Source organism: Peromyscus californicus, unplaced genomic scaffold (assembly GCF_007827085.1).
Source record: "Peromyscus californicus insignis strain IS unplaced genomic scaffold, ASM782708v3 Scaffold_6__1_contigs__length_162567912, whole genome shotgun sequence".
Classification (NCBI taxonomy): Eukaryota; Metazoa; Chordata; class Mammalia; order Rodentia; family Cricetidae; genus Peromyscus; species Peromyscus californicus.
In genome coordinates, this window is record NW_026294584.1 from 32,111,896 (window position 1) to 32,127,596 (window position 15,701).

A 15,701-nucleotide genomic window follows, 5' to 3' on the forward strand; every position below is an offset into this window, starting at 1 on the left:
TTTTTGAATCACTCACAGGGAGACATGAACATGTATCCCTACAAGATTAATAACACGGTTTCTAACATGATCAATCTGTTAATACTCTTAGCACAAATCCATACTGTTACTTTTGACCTTGTATCTGCTATCAATTAACATTCACGGTGACAAGTTATTTTTAGTTGTGAGGCTGGCACAAATTAGGAGTTAAATGATTGGTGTTAGTTAAGTGACGGGCAACCAAGATGGCAGCCATGCATCACAAACTTAAATTTCTATGTGGAATTTAAAAGCATTTTGAATTTTAAAACTATGTAAAGTTTACCTCAATTTCAATACTGATATGGAAACATAAATCAATTAGGTATAAGATAGCACAGTATTTAGAAACAGTTTATTCAACAATGTTTCCAAGACAATTACTTTACATAAGCTAGAAAGTGGGCCTTACTCTATCAAGGAGTTTATTATGTTCCTTGAATTTCCTTATTTGGGAAACAAATGATAAATGTTAAGAGTTAACAGAAATACAACAAATATAATTTGGCTGTATTATACAACAGCACATGGTGCCATAACCACTTTGAAAAGGACTGTCTCTCGCCATCTCCACAGCAGGACTAACAAACTTTTTAACTGGCCAGCAAAGCAGGACGCTACCATATAGCTTTAACAAAAATTGTAAGAGTTATGGTTAGACAGTTCTCATCAGTATTTAGCAGCTTTAGAAGAGAATCTGTTAAGAGTGTGAAGTCGGCTGCATATAGCCTGGAAAATTTTCTGAATCCTTCCTTGATCAAAAGGCTGTAAAAACAGTAAAATACAAATGTTTATTTAGTTGGTATTTGTGTCTTTTCGGCTTAAAAACATGAGAAAGTCCCAGTACTTTTAAGTAGTGCTACACATAGGTACACATACATGCTCCTCAGGGCAGACTTTCCATGGGTACATGTAACAGTCCCTTCAGCAAGAAGCAATGGATGGATGCTTTTCTTTCCCTGTACCAAGGTGTTAGTTACACTAATATGAATGTAATAGTCAATTCTTATGATTAGTGCCAAGTTTTTGGCCTCAAATTCTTTCAGGATATACTAAAAGATTACAAATCAAAGAAATTTCTCAGAATATTTAAAATTCTTTATAAAAATAAATCAAAGAAAGGCCATTTATGCAACTAAAACTACACTGAATATTAAAATCTTGATATTATATTTTTATAACAAATTACCTGAATCTATGGATAATTTTATTGTTTTATCATACAGGGCAGCAATGACAAATTTAAAATTTTTATAAAATTCAATATTTCTCAAATACTTATAATATTTCCCCATTGATATTGATAAGGTCTTCTTAGAAAAGTAGTATTTTTACTTCATACTTACAAGAAGGCTCCTCTCTGGTACATTTTACCTTTTGTATTTTCTTAAAAACAAACAAACAAAAAAACAGGCCCACAAAAATTAAATCAGTACTTATTAGAAATGGATGATAGACAGAAAATTATAAACACCAAGGCTGGACACCTTGACTGTAAAGCAAACACAAGCAATAGGAAGGCATCTCACTACTGTCCCCGGCAGAACGGGGGCGGGGGTCTGCTTCATGCTTTCTACACACACACACACACACACACACACACACACACACACACGCACGCACATGCATGCACAGACACACACACACACACACACACACACACACACAGGCACACATACACACTCACTCTCTCATCTCTTTAGATTTCATTCAAGGAATCTTGGTTCTTGATATTCTTCCATGAATACCAATGTGTACACACTAAATTTTGCTTTTCTTTAAAAAGTTTGTTTTCATTTTTCTTTTTCTTTTTTAAGCACAATTCTAAGCTTTAGAGAAGACAATACAAATACATATTGCTAATTGTTTTATATGGAAATATTAAATTATATATATAATTTTCTGGAAGGCCCCACTGATGTGAAAGGTAAAATGCTTTATTCAAAAATATTCTTAATCTTTAGGTCATGAAGTATCATCATTCTCCTCGTTATATTCAGAAGAAGCTCTGTAAGTTTCCTTAGAGGACTGAAAAGCATTATTTTTAAAGCTTCATAAAAGAAATGTGCTTTGTAAATATCACACACTCTTAAACTTCAAACAAATATTATGTTTTCACTCTCATTTCCAATTTTTTCCTAGCACAATTTATCTTCATAAATCCTGCTACAAATATGGGGGAAGTAAGACCAAAACCTCATCACAACACTAGTATTCATCTGAAATTCTCAACACGAGAGAATAGGTCATGTCGGTTAACTGGATTAGTAATGACGGAAGAGCCCCGAATCCACACAGCTACTCTACGGATGTTAGACAGTCATTCAGTTGTGCAGCATCATAGGCAGACATTAGTAAAGGTGAGGACTTTGCACAGCAGGCCACGGAACAGCGGGGACATGCAATGGCAGAAGAGGAGGGGCGGAGGACAGCTTCTGGCACCAGCTTCAGAGGGTGGAGAGGGTTAAGGTCACAGCCCAGACCATTCTTGTTTTCTGATTTAGCTGTCAAGCCAATCATAGACGAGGATACTTTAAAGGATATATGTAAGGAAAGAAAAACGTCTGAACCAAATGAAATGAAGTTTATAAAATAAATAATAGTAACAAGGAAAACAATGACAGAAAAGAAACAGAGGAAAATGTGCAAGGGCTTGGGGACTCAGCTGCCCGGAGTGATGCCTGATTCAAGTTTCTTCATCTAACTATGTATGTTCACTGGACAAGTTCAGAAGGAGTAAGAACTTCTAACTCATTTAGAACTTAAAGCGTTATTTTAAAAGTTCATGGCTTGCCACGAAGTTGCCTCTGGTTAGTGCAATTTACAATGCAAGCCATTAAGCGGGAATCTTCTGTCATTCTAGCCTTCTTCTGGACTTTCATATCACTTAGCTGCTAGACACAGAAGATGACAGACACAGGGGATCTCAAGAGAAAGATCCTGGGGCCCAGGGCAAGGAAGGACAGACACCAAACAGTCTTACCCATCAGGATAAGTCAGGACACCCTTCAGTTGGGAGGTAATCTTAATTTTGTGTCCAAGAGTTTAAGTTTTAGATGCCAAACCTAGTAGCTTAGAAATAATGTCTCTCCAAGATTAGAACTACAGAAGGGCAGAAATTAACTAAATTTGGCATTTGAAACTCAGTTCGGGGCTTGTTCACGTGGTCATGGAAAAGGGGAACAGATATCTGCTGGGCACCTGCAGGTACACGCTGTCCCTGGGCCTTGTTCCTAGCCACTGCATCGGCATCAGGGGAAAGTTAATGACCTCCTATGGGCTCCTGACCTGGAGCGGGACAAGCTCACCTAGGCACAGCAAGGTTAAGAAGCAAGACGGATGGAGCTGTGGAGCTTCCTGGCTGATGGGTGTGGTGGCAGACACTGCAGTGGAGCTCAGTGGAGCACTCGCCTAGCATGCATAAGGCTCTGGACTGGACCCCCAGCACCAGCAGACAATCTTTAAAAGAGGGGAGTTGCAACAAGCTAACTGCAAGGCAGGGGAAATACCATCTAATTTGGAAAGTTTAGGATGGCCTACACCTGTAGTCGAATTCTATAATTATACAAGCATGCATCGTTCTAACACTTTTGCCCTCGGAGCACACAGGGAGGTGTGTACTAAACACCTGCTGAAGGACTAAGACCTCTGGTGCCACCCTTCTGCCCTAAAGAGGCACACCTTATAATCAACTCAACAGAAGCCTGCTATTCCACCACGGGCCATCCCGCAGTTCTGAGAACACTACGGCCAAATGAGAAAACTGGAAAACAGGAAATAAGAAACCAATTTTACATATCTTCAATGGCGGCTGTTTCATCAAAATCTCTATATTCTCCTTGGCACCTCAGATATTCACAAAAGGCTTTTTTTTTTTTTTTTTTTTTTTTTTTTTTTTTTAAGGGCCCTGGCTTCTTTGTCAAGAATCCTACCAAACACAAAATAGGTTGTTTGGGCAAATATTTACTAGATTAGGAATTAGCCATCTTTTAAAACTGAACTCCAAACCCCGTGGCAAGAATGCTCTGCAGTCACACATGCTGCTTCTGAAGCATCTCTGTTGAAACGTAAAGGGTGTCTGCAGCTGGACTCGGGATCACAGTGCCCACGGAGGCAGCAGCCGGCAGAGCCTCAAGGTATCGGAGATCAGACGGTTCTACGGCTATAAACAGAACCAGCTGATGACACGCCTATGCCCTGCGAAGTGTTGTCTCTCATGTAGTCTGTACAGTTACAGCAGAGTGCTGTCGTGGCCCCAAATGACTTTGGAGCCATGCTTTCCAGCACCCTGTAGGGCTTAGGGTCCATTTTTAGAGTCTTCTGGATGGTACCAAATCTCTCCCTTCTTAGGGCAGGCTTAACTAGTGGGAAAGGCAACATGATTCCAAACAATGCCAAGAGGTACAACCATTTTGGAGAAGAAAAAAAAAATAGGACTCTCAAATGCCTATACAGACAGTGCAAAATGATCAATTCTGAAGCAAATTCTCAAAAGCGCTATAAGCAACACTATTAATCCAGCTGTGACTACTCATGCTGCCTCAAGTTCACCGCCATGCCATGATATGTGATGGTCTCTTAGACTCCTTCCGGCCACCTTCCCTCTGAGCAGGACACACTCCAACGTAAGGAAGAGAAAACTTGCTCAGTAAGAGAAAGATCGTCAAGACAGTTATATACAACAGAGCCTCAACTCTAACACCGATCTTCAACTCCAAAGTCCATGCTGCTTCTGGTTCTCAGTTTGCCCTGGAAAATGAAAACCACCTCCCCCAAGGCTGAGTGTCAAGGGGGACAGCTTGCACTTAGAAGCATGCAATCGGAAGTGCGTACCTCCACAAGGGCAGTGCCACATGCTTTAAGTTTTAAATGGGATGCTCTTGAGATTTCCTTTCCTTTTCAAACCCTTGTCTTTAGAGCCCAAAGGATCTACCAGCCCCAACGTGTGATCACAGCAGCGACTGCTCAGAGTGCTAACAGGCTTTGACACCAACCATGAGTCCACATTAGCCATGCTAATAAAGAAAGCAACGCTTCCACAAACCACATACAACCAAAAAGAAAAACATCTAGTCCTTTGTGCAACTCCCATATTGAGCAACTTGAGGATACACTGTTGTGATGGGAACTTGAACATGGCCCATGTGGTGCAGAAGCCATCTGTGCTCAAGTCTTAGAAGACAACGCCTTAACAACTGGGGCGCACAGCATTCAAAATAAACTAAACTTAGAACTCATAAACACTCAGGGTCCTTTGTTGAGGGTAAGAAGGGGATACTCATACCAAACTGATATTAACCTCCTATCTCTTAGCTACAGAACAAATCCCATCAACCTGCTAAGCCAGAGTGGTGCGAACAGTGACTTGAAAGGATTTTTCTTATGCCATCCTAGAGGGAACAGATTGAATGCACCCTGAGGATGATCCATTAATACTGAGGACTCGTGAGACAAGTATTTGGTAGGAAGGGATGCTCTTTCCTCCCCTGGAAATGTTTTAGTCTCTCTAAAAATTAATGGTCGTTGTGTGTTTCAAACCACTATTTTCAGGAAAAGTGCTTAGCACGATGAAACCACAATTCATAGAGCAAGATGAATCACCATCACCCCAGAGGCTTAAAGAAAATTAAAAAGAAAAAAAAAAAGAAAGAAAAAAAAAGAGGAAAGAAATGGGGAAATGGGGTTATTAAAAATGTTTCAAGACAAAGTGCAAGAAATTAAGACAAGTGAGAGAATAGGCCACATTCTTTAAAAAGGGTGTAAGAGTTCAATCCCTTTACCTGATGCTGTTACCAGGAGGCTGTCTGAGGCACCGGGGCTACTGGATGAGGCACTAACAGGGTTTATGGAAGAGCAAAAGGCAATGGTGGCGGGAACGACAAGGAAGGAGCTGTCTGAACATGCAGGTTGGTTCAGTCCAGGGGTTTCAGCAGGCCAGGCACCCACCTGAGACGTGGCCAGGGCCGAAACGGGACAGCCTGCAGGTGCCACAGTTAAATCTATGGATGGTTTTGGTGGCAGCTGAGGGGAGGATGACTTAGGGACGTTCTCCTCACTGACTACCTTGGTCCCTTGTGGCACCGTGGAGGGAGGTGAAGCCACGATTTTGTTATCAACTTTGGCCCCTGCATTGGAGGCCCTCAGTTGGGGGTGCGGTGGAGAAGGAGTTTGGGAGAGCCCTGGCTTTTTGGGAGGGATAGGAGGAGGATTTCCTCTGTCAACCCGTGCTGCCCCAGGAGTCTTTAAACCCGTTCGACCGACTGGAGGACAGGTGCCGGCATCCCCTCCTGGAGACGTTCCCAGCCTTGGAGAAGCACCTGCTTGAGGGCTGGTAAATCTCGACAGTGCTTGGGTCACAGTATTCCGGGCTAGCTGCTTGGCCACCAGGTTGTCACGACTTGTAGGAGAGACATCTCTTGAGGGAGGACTTTGGGTGGTATTCCCATTCTGGTCTGGGTCATTTGCATTGCCCTGAAATCTAAATCTAGCCGCTTGGATTCGTGGGTTGAGACCTGGATGCAAAGGTGTGTTGGCACACGGTGACTGTAAACTGTGCGCTGGGGGAGCTTGTGAGTGGTTCTGGGGGGCTGTGCCTGGTGTCTGGGCAGGGGCTGGGGTAGTGCTACTGGGGGTTGAGGGTGTGCTATTTGACACACCAGGGACGGAGCCCGTGCTTGGTCCATTTTCCTCAATTCTATTTGCACTTGGTGGTGGGGCAGGAGACAGAGAGGGACCCAAGTCACTGTGGGAAGCCTGCCTGTCAATACCTGGCCTGATCAGTAGGGCACTGGGGGCCACGGTCCCTTTTGTGTTTGCAGGAACTAGGGCGCTCCCTGTGGAAGGCTTTATGGGTACAGTCAAAGGTGACTTCTTCACAGGGTCAGTGCTTTCTGTCACTGTATCTGTCTGGCAAGCAACAGCTCTGGTGACAGGCCCTTCTGTCGCCACAGATACGGAAGCCAGGCGCCTGTCTTTTGTCTTTCGTGGGAGGGAGATGCCTGGCTTGCTGTCATTTCCCCTTTTCATTTGCTCCATCGTTTTCTTCATCTTGTCTATCTCCTCTTTGAGGTTAGTGGTGTGTGCCTCTTCTCGGCTCAGCTTGGCACGCAGCTGTTCCCGCTCCGTATCGAACTCGGAGAGCCGCTTCTCCAGCTGAGCCTCCATTCCGGCGCTTCTTTGTTTCTCGGCGGACAGCTGGTCTTCCAATTCACCTGTCCTTTTCTTCTCCTCCTCCAGTTTCACCAGGACCTCCTCCAGCTTCTGGGACTCCTCTACGACTTTGCCGGAGAGCTGCTTACACTCCTTCACCAGCATCAGGACCACATGCTTGTTCTTACCCCTCTCCTCCTCCAGGTGGGCAGTCAGCTTCTTGTGCTCCTGTTCAAGGGCCTGGAGCTGAAGCTTTTCCATTTCCAACTGGAAGATATTCAAAGGGAAGCCTGGATTAATAGACACCATAGTCTTTGTAGCACAGAAGGGCTTTTTGTTAATTTCTGAACAATGGCATGATTTGGGTTAGCAAAAGTGCCACATTTTGTTATGATTTTTTAAAAAGATAATATTTAAAGTCTCATTAGAATGAGAAAATTGCTGTAAATGGCTTTATGAAAAACACCTACATTGCAACAAAAGGGAATTGTTTTAATCTATTAAAGTGAACTACAGTTTGCAAGAGAATAATAGTAGGATGCTTCAAATCACAGCGCAGAGTTCACGAGGGGCTGTTTTGATGAGTAGAGATCAGTGAGAGAATGGGTGTTATTTAATGAAGGTTCAATGGCTGGAAATTATGAACTGATCCTTGAGATATACAATCAGAGTACTTAAATTCCAAGCCCCATATTTGCTAACCATTTTATATTGCTAAGTTATTTAACCTCTTTGGGCATCTTTTGATGGGCTAGAAGTCATATGAAATCATATGTAAAGAGATTTTTTTTTCAAATAAAATTGTAAAGAGCTAGCAGATTGTTTCATTAGAACTACAGTCATCGCTAGTGAGCCTAGAGACTGACCTCGGCTGTTACTTGGATCCTGCTTTACAATTTAGCTACTTTGGCCTTCCCGGTGTTTCTTGAACTTGGCCTTACCTCTTACCTCAGGGTCTTTAACCCTGTTGTCCCGTCTGCCTAGAATTCCATCACACATCTTCAGGAGGCTCTCCTTCACAAAGAATGCTATGCACTTCACAGAAGTAACCAACAAGCAAACCCTCCAGCTACCCTGCTCATCAAAATGGCTATGTGTGGGGCGGATCCGCTTTTTCTTCAGCAAAATGTATTGGCTGCTCTTGGAGCCATGGGACCCAGGCTCTGTGCTGTTCAGAAAACAAATACTTTACCAAATGATTAACACAGAAAGTGAGCTTACAAAACCTTGATGTCCTCACATTTGGGGGGAGGGCACTGAACCTAGGGTTGTATGCATAATAAAAGTGCCCTACCACTGAGCTACACCTCAGTCCTGAGGAGAGACTCCCTCATATTTACAAAATCACCCAGCAGCAGAAAAGATTGGCTCCTTTCTTTCCTTCAGGCTTCTGTTCAGCGGTAACTCTCACAGTGAGGCCTGTTGTGCTGGCTAGTTTCATGTCAGCTTAACACAAGTCAGGGTCATCTGGGAAGAGGGAGCCATAACTGAGAAAGTATCCCCATAATACTGGCCTATAGCCTGTGGGGCATTTTCGAGGTCGATGATTGATGTTGGAGAGTCCAGCTTACTGTAAGCAGTGCTGTCCCTGGGCTGTATGAGCAAGTCATTAGGGGCAAGTCAGTAAGCAGCACTCTTCCATGGCCTCTGCATCAATTTCTGCCTCCAGGTTGTTGTATTTAAAAAATGGCAGGCGGTAGCCTTAGCGAGTGGGAGCCAAGGGACATGGCAGCGGAAAGTCACTCATACTATGCAGACAGCACTCATGTAGAGGGTTTTATTAAGAGAAGGGAAGAAGAGATGCAGAGTTTGCCTCTGGAGATAAAAGCTGAGGAGAGAGGAGGAATGAGAGAGGAGAGAAGAGATGGAAAGGGGGGTGAGAGGAAGTACAGACACAGCCTCATAGGAAGAGAGAGGAGGGGGAGACGGGGGGGGGGGGAGGGAGGGAGAGAAAGGTGGGCAGAGCCCACCTCTTAAAGGGGCTTGGTGCATGCACAAACAGACTACACAGGATGACGTTGCCAGGACCCTGAGAGGGGCCAAGGTACTGCCTGCTTACTGGCAAGCTTCCCAAGGGGCCAGCCAAGTAATGTATAAATGCTAACACAGGTTCCTACCTTGATTTCCTATCTGACTTCTTTTGGTGATGGACTTTGATATGGAAGCATAATCAAAATAAACCCTTTCCTTCCCAACCTGCTTTTGGTCATGATGCTTCATTGCAGCAGTAGAAACCCTAACTGAGATACTTGCTTTCACCTCCACAGAAGAGAAAAGTCCCTCTCCCAATTGTCTGTATCATTTTTGTTTAGTATCTACCTGGCTTATCTACAATGTGACTTCATGAGGGTGAAGACCGAGGATCATTTGCTATGTCCCCTAGACCTACAGTAGTGGCTGGCACATGGTTATACTTAATAAGTTGTTTAATGAATGAATGTTGTTAGCACTGCTGCTCTATAATAACTTCCTAAAATAGTCTTTTTGAGTGCATGAGCAACATTTATAACTGCATTTTATTAATGGCTATTTAGTATATAAAATAATGAGCTTCATGGTATTTTCATGTATGCATACATAACCCATTTTAGTCAAACTCATCTCCCATTATCTTCTTTTGAACCTCCCCACCACTGATCCCCTTCCTCTTCCTAAACAGTTCTTGTCATGGTTAATCTCTGAAGTTGACTTGGCTGTATTTAGAATCAGCTAGGAGGTGTACCTCTGTGCATGTCTATGAGAGTATTTCTAGGCAGGAAAGCTCACCTTGAGCAGGCAGCACCGTCCCATGGACTGGGGTCCTAGACTGAACAAACCAGGAAAAGGGGAAGCAGCTGACCACGGACACAATGTGACCAGTTGCCTCACACCCCTGCCACTCTGCCTCCTAGGACATGAGAGACACTGTCGCCCAAACCATGAACCCAAATAAACCCTTCCTCCTTCAAACTGTTTTCATCAAGAATTTTGTCACAGAAATGGGAAAAAGAAATAAATATCGTCTTCCTTATGATTTCATGTCATTTTTAGAAATCCAGACTCTACAGGAGGGAAAACATGCAAGGTTTGTCTTTCTGAGTTGCCTTATTTGGTTTTACATCATGCTCTTCAGTTCATTTCACTTTCCTACAAATGACATCATTCCATTTCCCTTCAAGGCTGGATAGTACGATGTACATATACCGCATTTAGTTTATCCATTCATTCATTAATGGGCACCTAGGCCAATTCCATGTCTTAATTGTTCTGAGTAGTGCTGTGATGACAGGAGAATTCCAGATTCTGTTTGCTACCTTAGATTCCTTCAGGAATTATAGATTCATGAGTTGCATTATTCTTGTAAGTTCTAAAGATTGCTTATTTTCTACTGAGAAGTGTGTATCCTGAAACTATGAAAGATTAAGGACACACCATGGGCAGGATGCAGCAATCAGGTTGGCCCATCCACCTCACTTGTCCAATTAAAGACTATTCTGCTGGTCCAGACAGTGCTTCATGGCTCATAGAGGTCAAAGTAGATTTAGCTGTTTAGAGATGAAGAAAGGCCATTTTATCTCCTCTGGATGTTGAAAAAACCATGTGGGCATAACTTACTGAATTTTGTATTATTATGATTCACAGATACTGTGAGGCTTACCAATTGAAGATCTATGGCAATCCTGCATCAAGCAACAGTATTAAGGGAACCATTTCTTCCTCCCCCAATAATTCCAATAATAACAATTCCAAGTTGTATACAGTGTTTTTAGATACAACACAAACTTATAGACTATAGTATAACATAAAAAGACTTGCAATTCTTTGGAAAATAAAAAGATTTACATTACTTCAATATTGTCTACAGTTTAGGGCTTTAGACACAAAGTTGAAATGTATTCTCAGTAAAGTCAGCACTTGGCTCAAGTCAAATTTTAGCCACCAACAGCAGAGGAAGGAAATGTTCTAAGGACTGACAACTTTGAGCAGCCCTATTGTGTTCTTTCTGGGAGAATCCACTACTCTATTGCTCTGACAGTGTCATGAGACCATAGGAAGACCTCTGCTCAACCAGAGGTCACAGGTATTATTTATTTTTGTTGTTTTAGATGTGTGTGTGTGTGTGTTCTATGTGTGCATGTTTACATGGGTGTGTGCATGTATTCTGTGTGTGTGTGTTCTATGTGTACATGTTTACATGGGTGTGTGCATGTATTATGTGTGTGGAGGCCAGAGGTCTATGTGGAAGTCTTCTTCACCCATTCTCTACCTTATTTTTTATTTTTTTTAGATAGTCACTCATTAAGCCTGGAGTTCACTGATTAGGCCAGACTGACTGGCCAGTGAGGTCCAGGGATTCATCTCCCCCTAGGGCTGGGATTAAAGATATAAGCCAAAAAGACAGACTTTCACATGGGTTCTGTGAACTGAATTCAGTTCCTCGTGTTTGCTCAGCAAGAACTTCATTAAGCCAGCTCCCCAGAGTAAGACTTACTGATGCTGAAGTGCTCTGTGCATTAAAAAGCAGCTCCTGAACAGTGCTGAGGAACTGTTCCCAAACTGGTGAATAACAGTACAGTTAATTCTTAGAACAACACTCTCAGATGGATGGTACAGACCTGTAATTCCAATGACTCTAGAGGCTAAGGCAAGAGGAGCTCAAATTCAAGGTCTGCCTGGTCAACTTAGCAGACCCAGTCTCAAAAGGAAAGGTGGAAGAGAGGACTAGGGTTATACCAGTGGTAGAGCACTATGTGAGGACCCAAGTTTATATTCCTAACCCCAGGAAAAATAAAGAGAATAAAAGCATGCCCCGTTGTGCTGTACAAAATGTTGGGGGTGGCATTTTCAGTAGAGTAGGCACAACCTGAGGAACAATAGTGATGTATATAGTGTATTTATATGTATATTTTATTTATAAAGAGGGTCTCTTAGAAAATTTGAGTCATTATCGGCTAATGCATATTTAAACCATGAGAAATCACAAAATAATAGGTTGCCACTAGAAAGCACAAAGAACTATTAAGGGACTGTAGAAAATGGCCCTGGTGGCACATTTTTATAATCTCAACACTTGGCAGGGAGAGGCAGGAGGTTGGGGACTTAAGGTGAGGCTCAGCTATAACAACAGAAGAATCTGAAGCCAGTCTGGGCTATGTGACACCGTGTTTCAAAATCAAACAAACAACAACAAAACCAAAGATAAGTACGTAAATAAATAAATAAATAGAAAAAGTAGGCAAAGTAGGGATTTTAGTGGTTCAGTAGTAGAGTACTTACTTAGTAAACAGAGGACAGAAAGCCTGGGGGGGGGGCGGTTCAGTCCCAGCACCACCTAGAGAAAAATCAATACCTTCTATGCTAATTTCAGTAAAAAGTTCTTAGGACGATGTTAGACAAAACAAGAGCTAGGTCAATTTACAGCTCACTCTAAAAATGAGTTTTCTAATTTACTTCTGAAGGTCAAAGGAAAAGGCTAGAGTATTTTAAAAGTTAAATGTGGTAGAAGGCACAGGGAGGGCCAGAGGGACGGGAATGGGGTGGTGTGATCAAAACTAGAGGGAAATTGAGTGATTTCCCTGACCACACTGGTAACCAGGGTCAGAACCATGACGCCCACTCCAGGCTTGACTACACTGGTAACCAGGGTCAGAACCATGACGCCCACTCCAGGCTTGACTACACTGGTAACCAGGGTCAGAACCATGACGCCCACTCCAGGCTTGACTACACTGGTAACCAGGGTCAGAACCATGACGCCCACTCCAGGCTTGACTACACTGGTAACCAGGGTCAGAACCATGACGCCCACTCCAAACTTGACTCGCTCTCTTCAAGTCAGCTTTCCAGGAACCGCGAAACTTGACCATGGTGTTTCTTCTCTCTAGAGCACCACACCTTATTTCTTTTATGGCTTTTCTCTTCTACCTTGGAGTCAAATTTGAGAAACATTCTAAACTAAAACATGTAACTCATCTCTGATATTTATACCCCAAACTCCACTCCTATAAAAGTACCCACAGACCTTTTGTAATTGTTCTTCCATCGGTAGTGCCTCTTCAGTTCTACCTAGACAGCAGGACAGCAACTCAATAGGCCCCCGAGGCCACCATCACTCACTCTTCTCCACTGTTTTCAGCTTCCTTTACCACTCACTACAACAGACATTTCAAATCATCACCTCTGTTGATGAAATGTTACCGATGGCTGCTCACAGGACTCCTGGTACACCTTCATCGATTCCTTTACCAAGAAAATTCACTCACTGAGAGAACGGCTCCCACCTGTCCTACATTCAACTTGATTCTTTCCAGGCACCTCTTGCACTTGCTACATTACTTATCACATTTCTCCTTACAAATATCAAACATCTGCTCTGTAAGTCTTCCCATCGGGACAGAGCACACTCCCACACCTTGTGTGTGTTTCAGAGATGAGGAGATGTAGTGCCAAGTCTGAGCCCAAGCTTCTTCCTTGTGTGACCTTGCTAGGTTATCACTAGAAAGATTGGTTCTGTATGGTTCCCTTATTTGCATGATCAAGTACAATAGTACACATATATTAAACAGGAATCACAGGAGACCAGTGTTTTAGGCTCCTGTATTAAAGTGGAAACACGGTGCAATGTCTTATCACCAAACGGAAAACTGACCTATTGAGCTCACCTTCCAAAAATAAAGGATCAAAGAAAGGAAGGCCAAAGGCTCAGTGGTAGAACACATGCCTCGCATGCAACAGACCCTGGGTTCAATCACCACTGCCCATTAGGAATGGAGTGGTCTGACTCCAAGTATCATCTTCCTGTCCTCACCTTCCAAGGAAAGCTAACTTTGAAGCAGCCAATTGGCTTCTGCTCTCTTTACTTTTTCTCTGTCCATAAAACAACCTTCATTTATTCAGCCATCCATGGGTCATTCTATTTTTATAGAATAAACTAGAACTGAAAATAAAATCAGGAACATTAAATCACTGTAATTTTATTCTTCTACACATGTAAGCACTGAGCTTAGTGCTGGTTGTTTAAAAATGTTTTCAATTCATAGTATAATAGCTAGTTGTGCTTTTTAGGAATATGTGACTGCATATTTTCCTTTTTAGGTAGACTACAAGTTAGAGAACTGACCACATTAAACATATTGATATATCTAAAGAAATAAATTGGATAAGGTATATTTTGACAATCACAAAATGTGTCACAGGAAGTTTTACTACCAATAATGGAGAAGTAATGCTGATTGAGATAGCTCTTCTACAAAAATTAATAATAAATCCTTGAAAAAATTATGATGATTTGAGGGCTCCAGGGAGGAATGAAGAACACAGGAACTCCCACCAGGAAAAAACCACAAGCACTAGATGGGACTGGCCTTTGTACAGCCCCTCCATGGGGCCACATCCTATCCTGCTGGCACTAGAGGTACTCAACTGGGGTTCCGGAACTTGGCCATCATGTTGAGGACTTGGGTTCAATTCCCAGCATGAAAATTAAAAAAAAAAAGCTTTGGTTTTCAATCTTAAACCTTAAGAAATGACAAACTAATCAAACAAAGAGAAACACCAACTTATGAAGGGCTTCTGCTTTTTCTACTACCAACGACTAGGTCAGAAAACAGAGAATATGCATGTCTTGAGAGCAGCAGATCCCTAGATGTTTGTGAGGTCTCGGATAGAACATAGCATAGAGGTGATAGAATAGCATGCCCTCTGGAAGCAGAGACTGCCAGTATCTAAGCCAGTAGGCTGAGTTCTTTGGATGCTCTGTGGTGTCACTTTGCTTATGTCTAATGTTAAGTGATAATATCAGGACTTCATAATATGCTGTGATGGCTATTCTCAGCTATCAACTTGATCATATCCAGAATTAACTAAAACCCAAGCAGCTGGGTATGCCGGTGAGGAATTTTTTTCTTGATTAAATCATTGAATGTAGAAGACCCATTTTTAATCTGGATCTTTTGAAGTGGGAAGATCCACCTTTAATCTGGGTCATAGCTGCTGGCAGCCTATATAACGGACATAGAAGATGGAGCTTGTTCTCTTTTCCTGCTTGCTTTCTCACTCTCACTGGCAAGTCCATCCCTTTAGTGCCATAAGAGTCTATTTCTTTGGGATTCTGGAGTGTGCTGAAGACCATCTGAGACATCCAGCCTCATGGACTAACAGCTACTGGATCTTGGACCTTCTGCTGGTAGACAGCTATTGTTGAACTGGTTGACAGACTGCAAGCCACTCTAATAAATCTCTCTCTCTCTCTCTCTCTCTCTCTCTCTCTCTCTCTCTCTCTCTCTCTCTCTCTCTCTGTGTGTGTGTGTGTGTGTGTGTGTGTGTGTGTGTGTGTGTGTTATGTGTTCCTCTAGAGAACCCTGACAAATACATAAGCTAAAGATCAAATGAGCTAATGATCTAGGACACAGCATATTTTTTTTTTCCGAGACACGGTTTCTCTGTGTAGCTTTTCACCTTTCCTGGAACTCACTCAGTGGCCCAGGCTGGCCTTGAACTCACAGAGATCCACCTGGCTCTGCCTCCCGATGCTGGGATTAAAGGCATGTGCC

General features: G+C 42.7%; 1 protein-coding gene across 6 annotated transcripts in view; it reads right to left on the bottom strand.

The window, feature by feature from the left end:
• The window catches only part of Cttnbp2 (cortactin binding protein 2), a 158,461-nt gene that overhangs the window by 70,771 nt on the left and 71,989 nt on the right, over positions 1–15,701 (bottom strand). For 4 of the 6 annotated variants that reach the window (XM_052720077.1, XM_052720078.1, XM_052720081.1 and 1 more), the window contains exon 4: positions 5,802–7,437. In XM_052720077.1, the coding sequence (XP_052576037.1) occupies positions 5,802–7,437 (1,636 nt within the window). Of the gene's footprint in view, positions 1–1,367; positions 1,408–5,801; positions 7,438–15,701 lie in introns of those variants that run through there. The other 2 variants (XM_052720079.1, XM_052720083.1) reach the window with 2 other exon arrangements.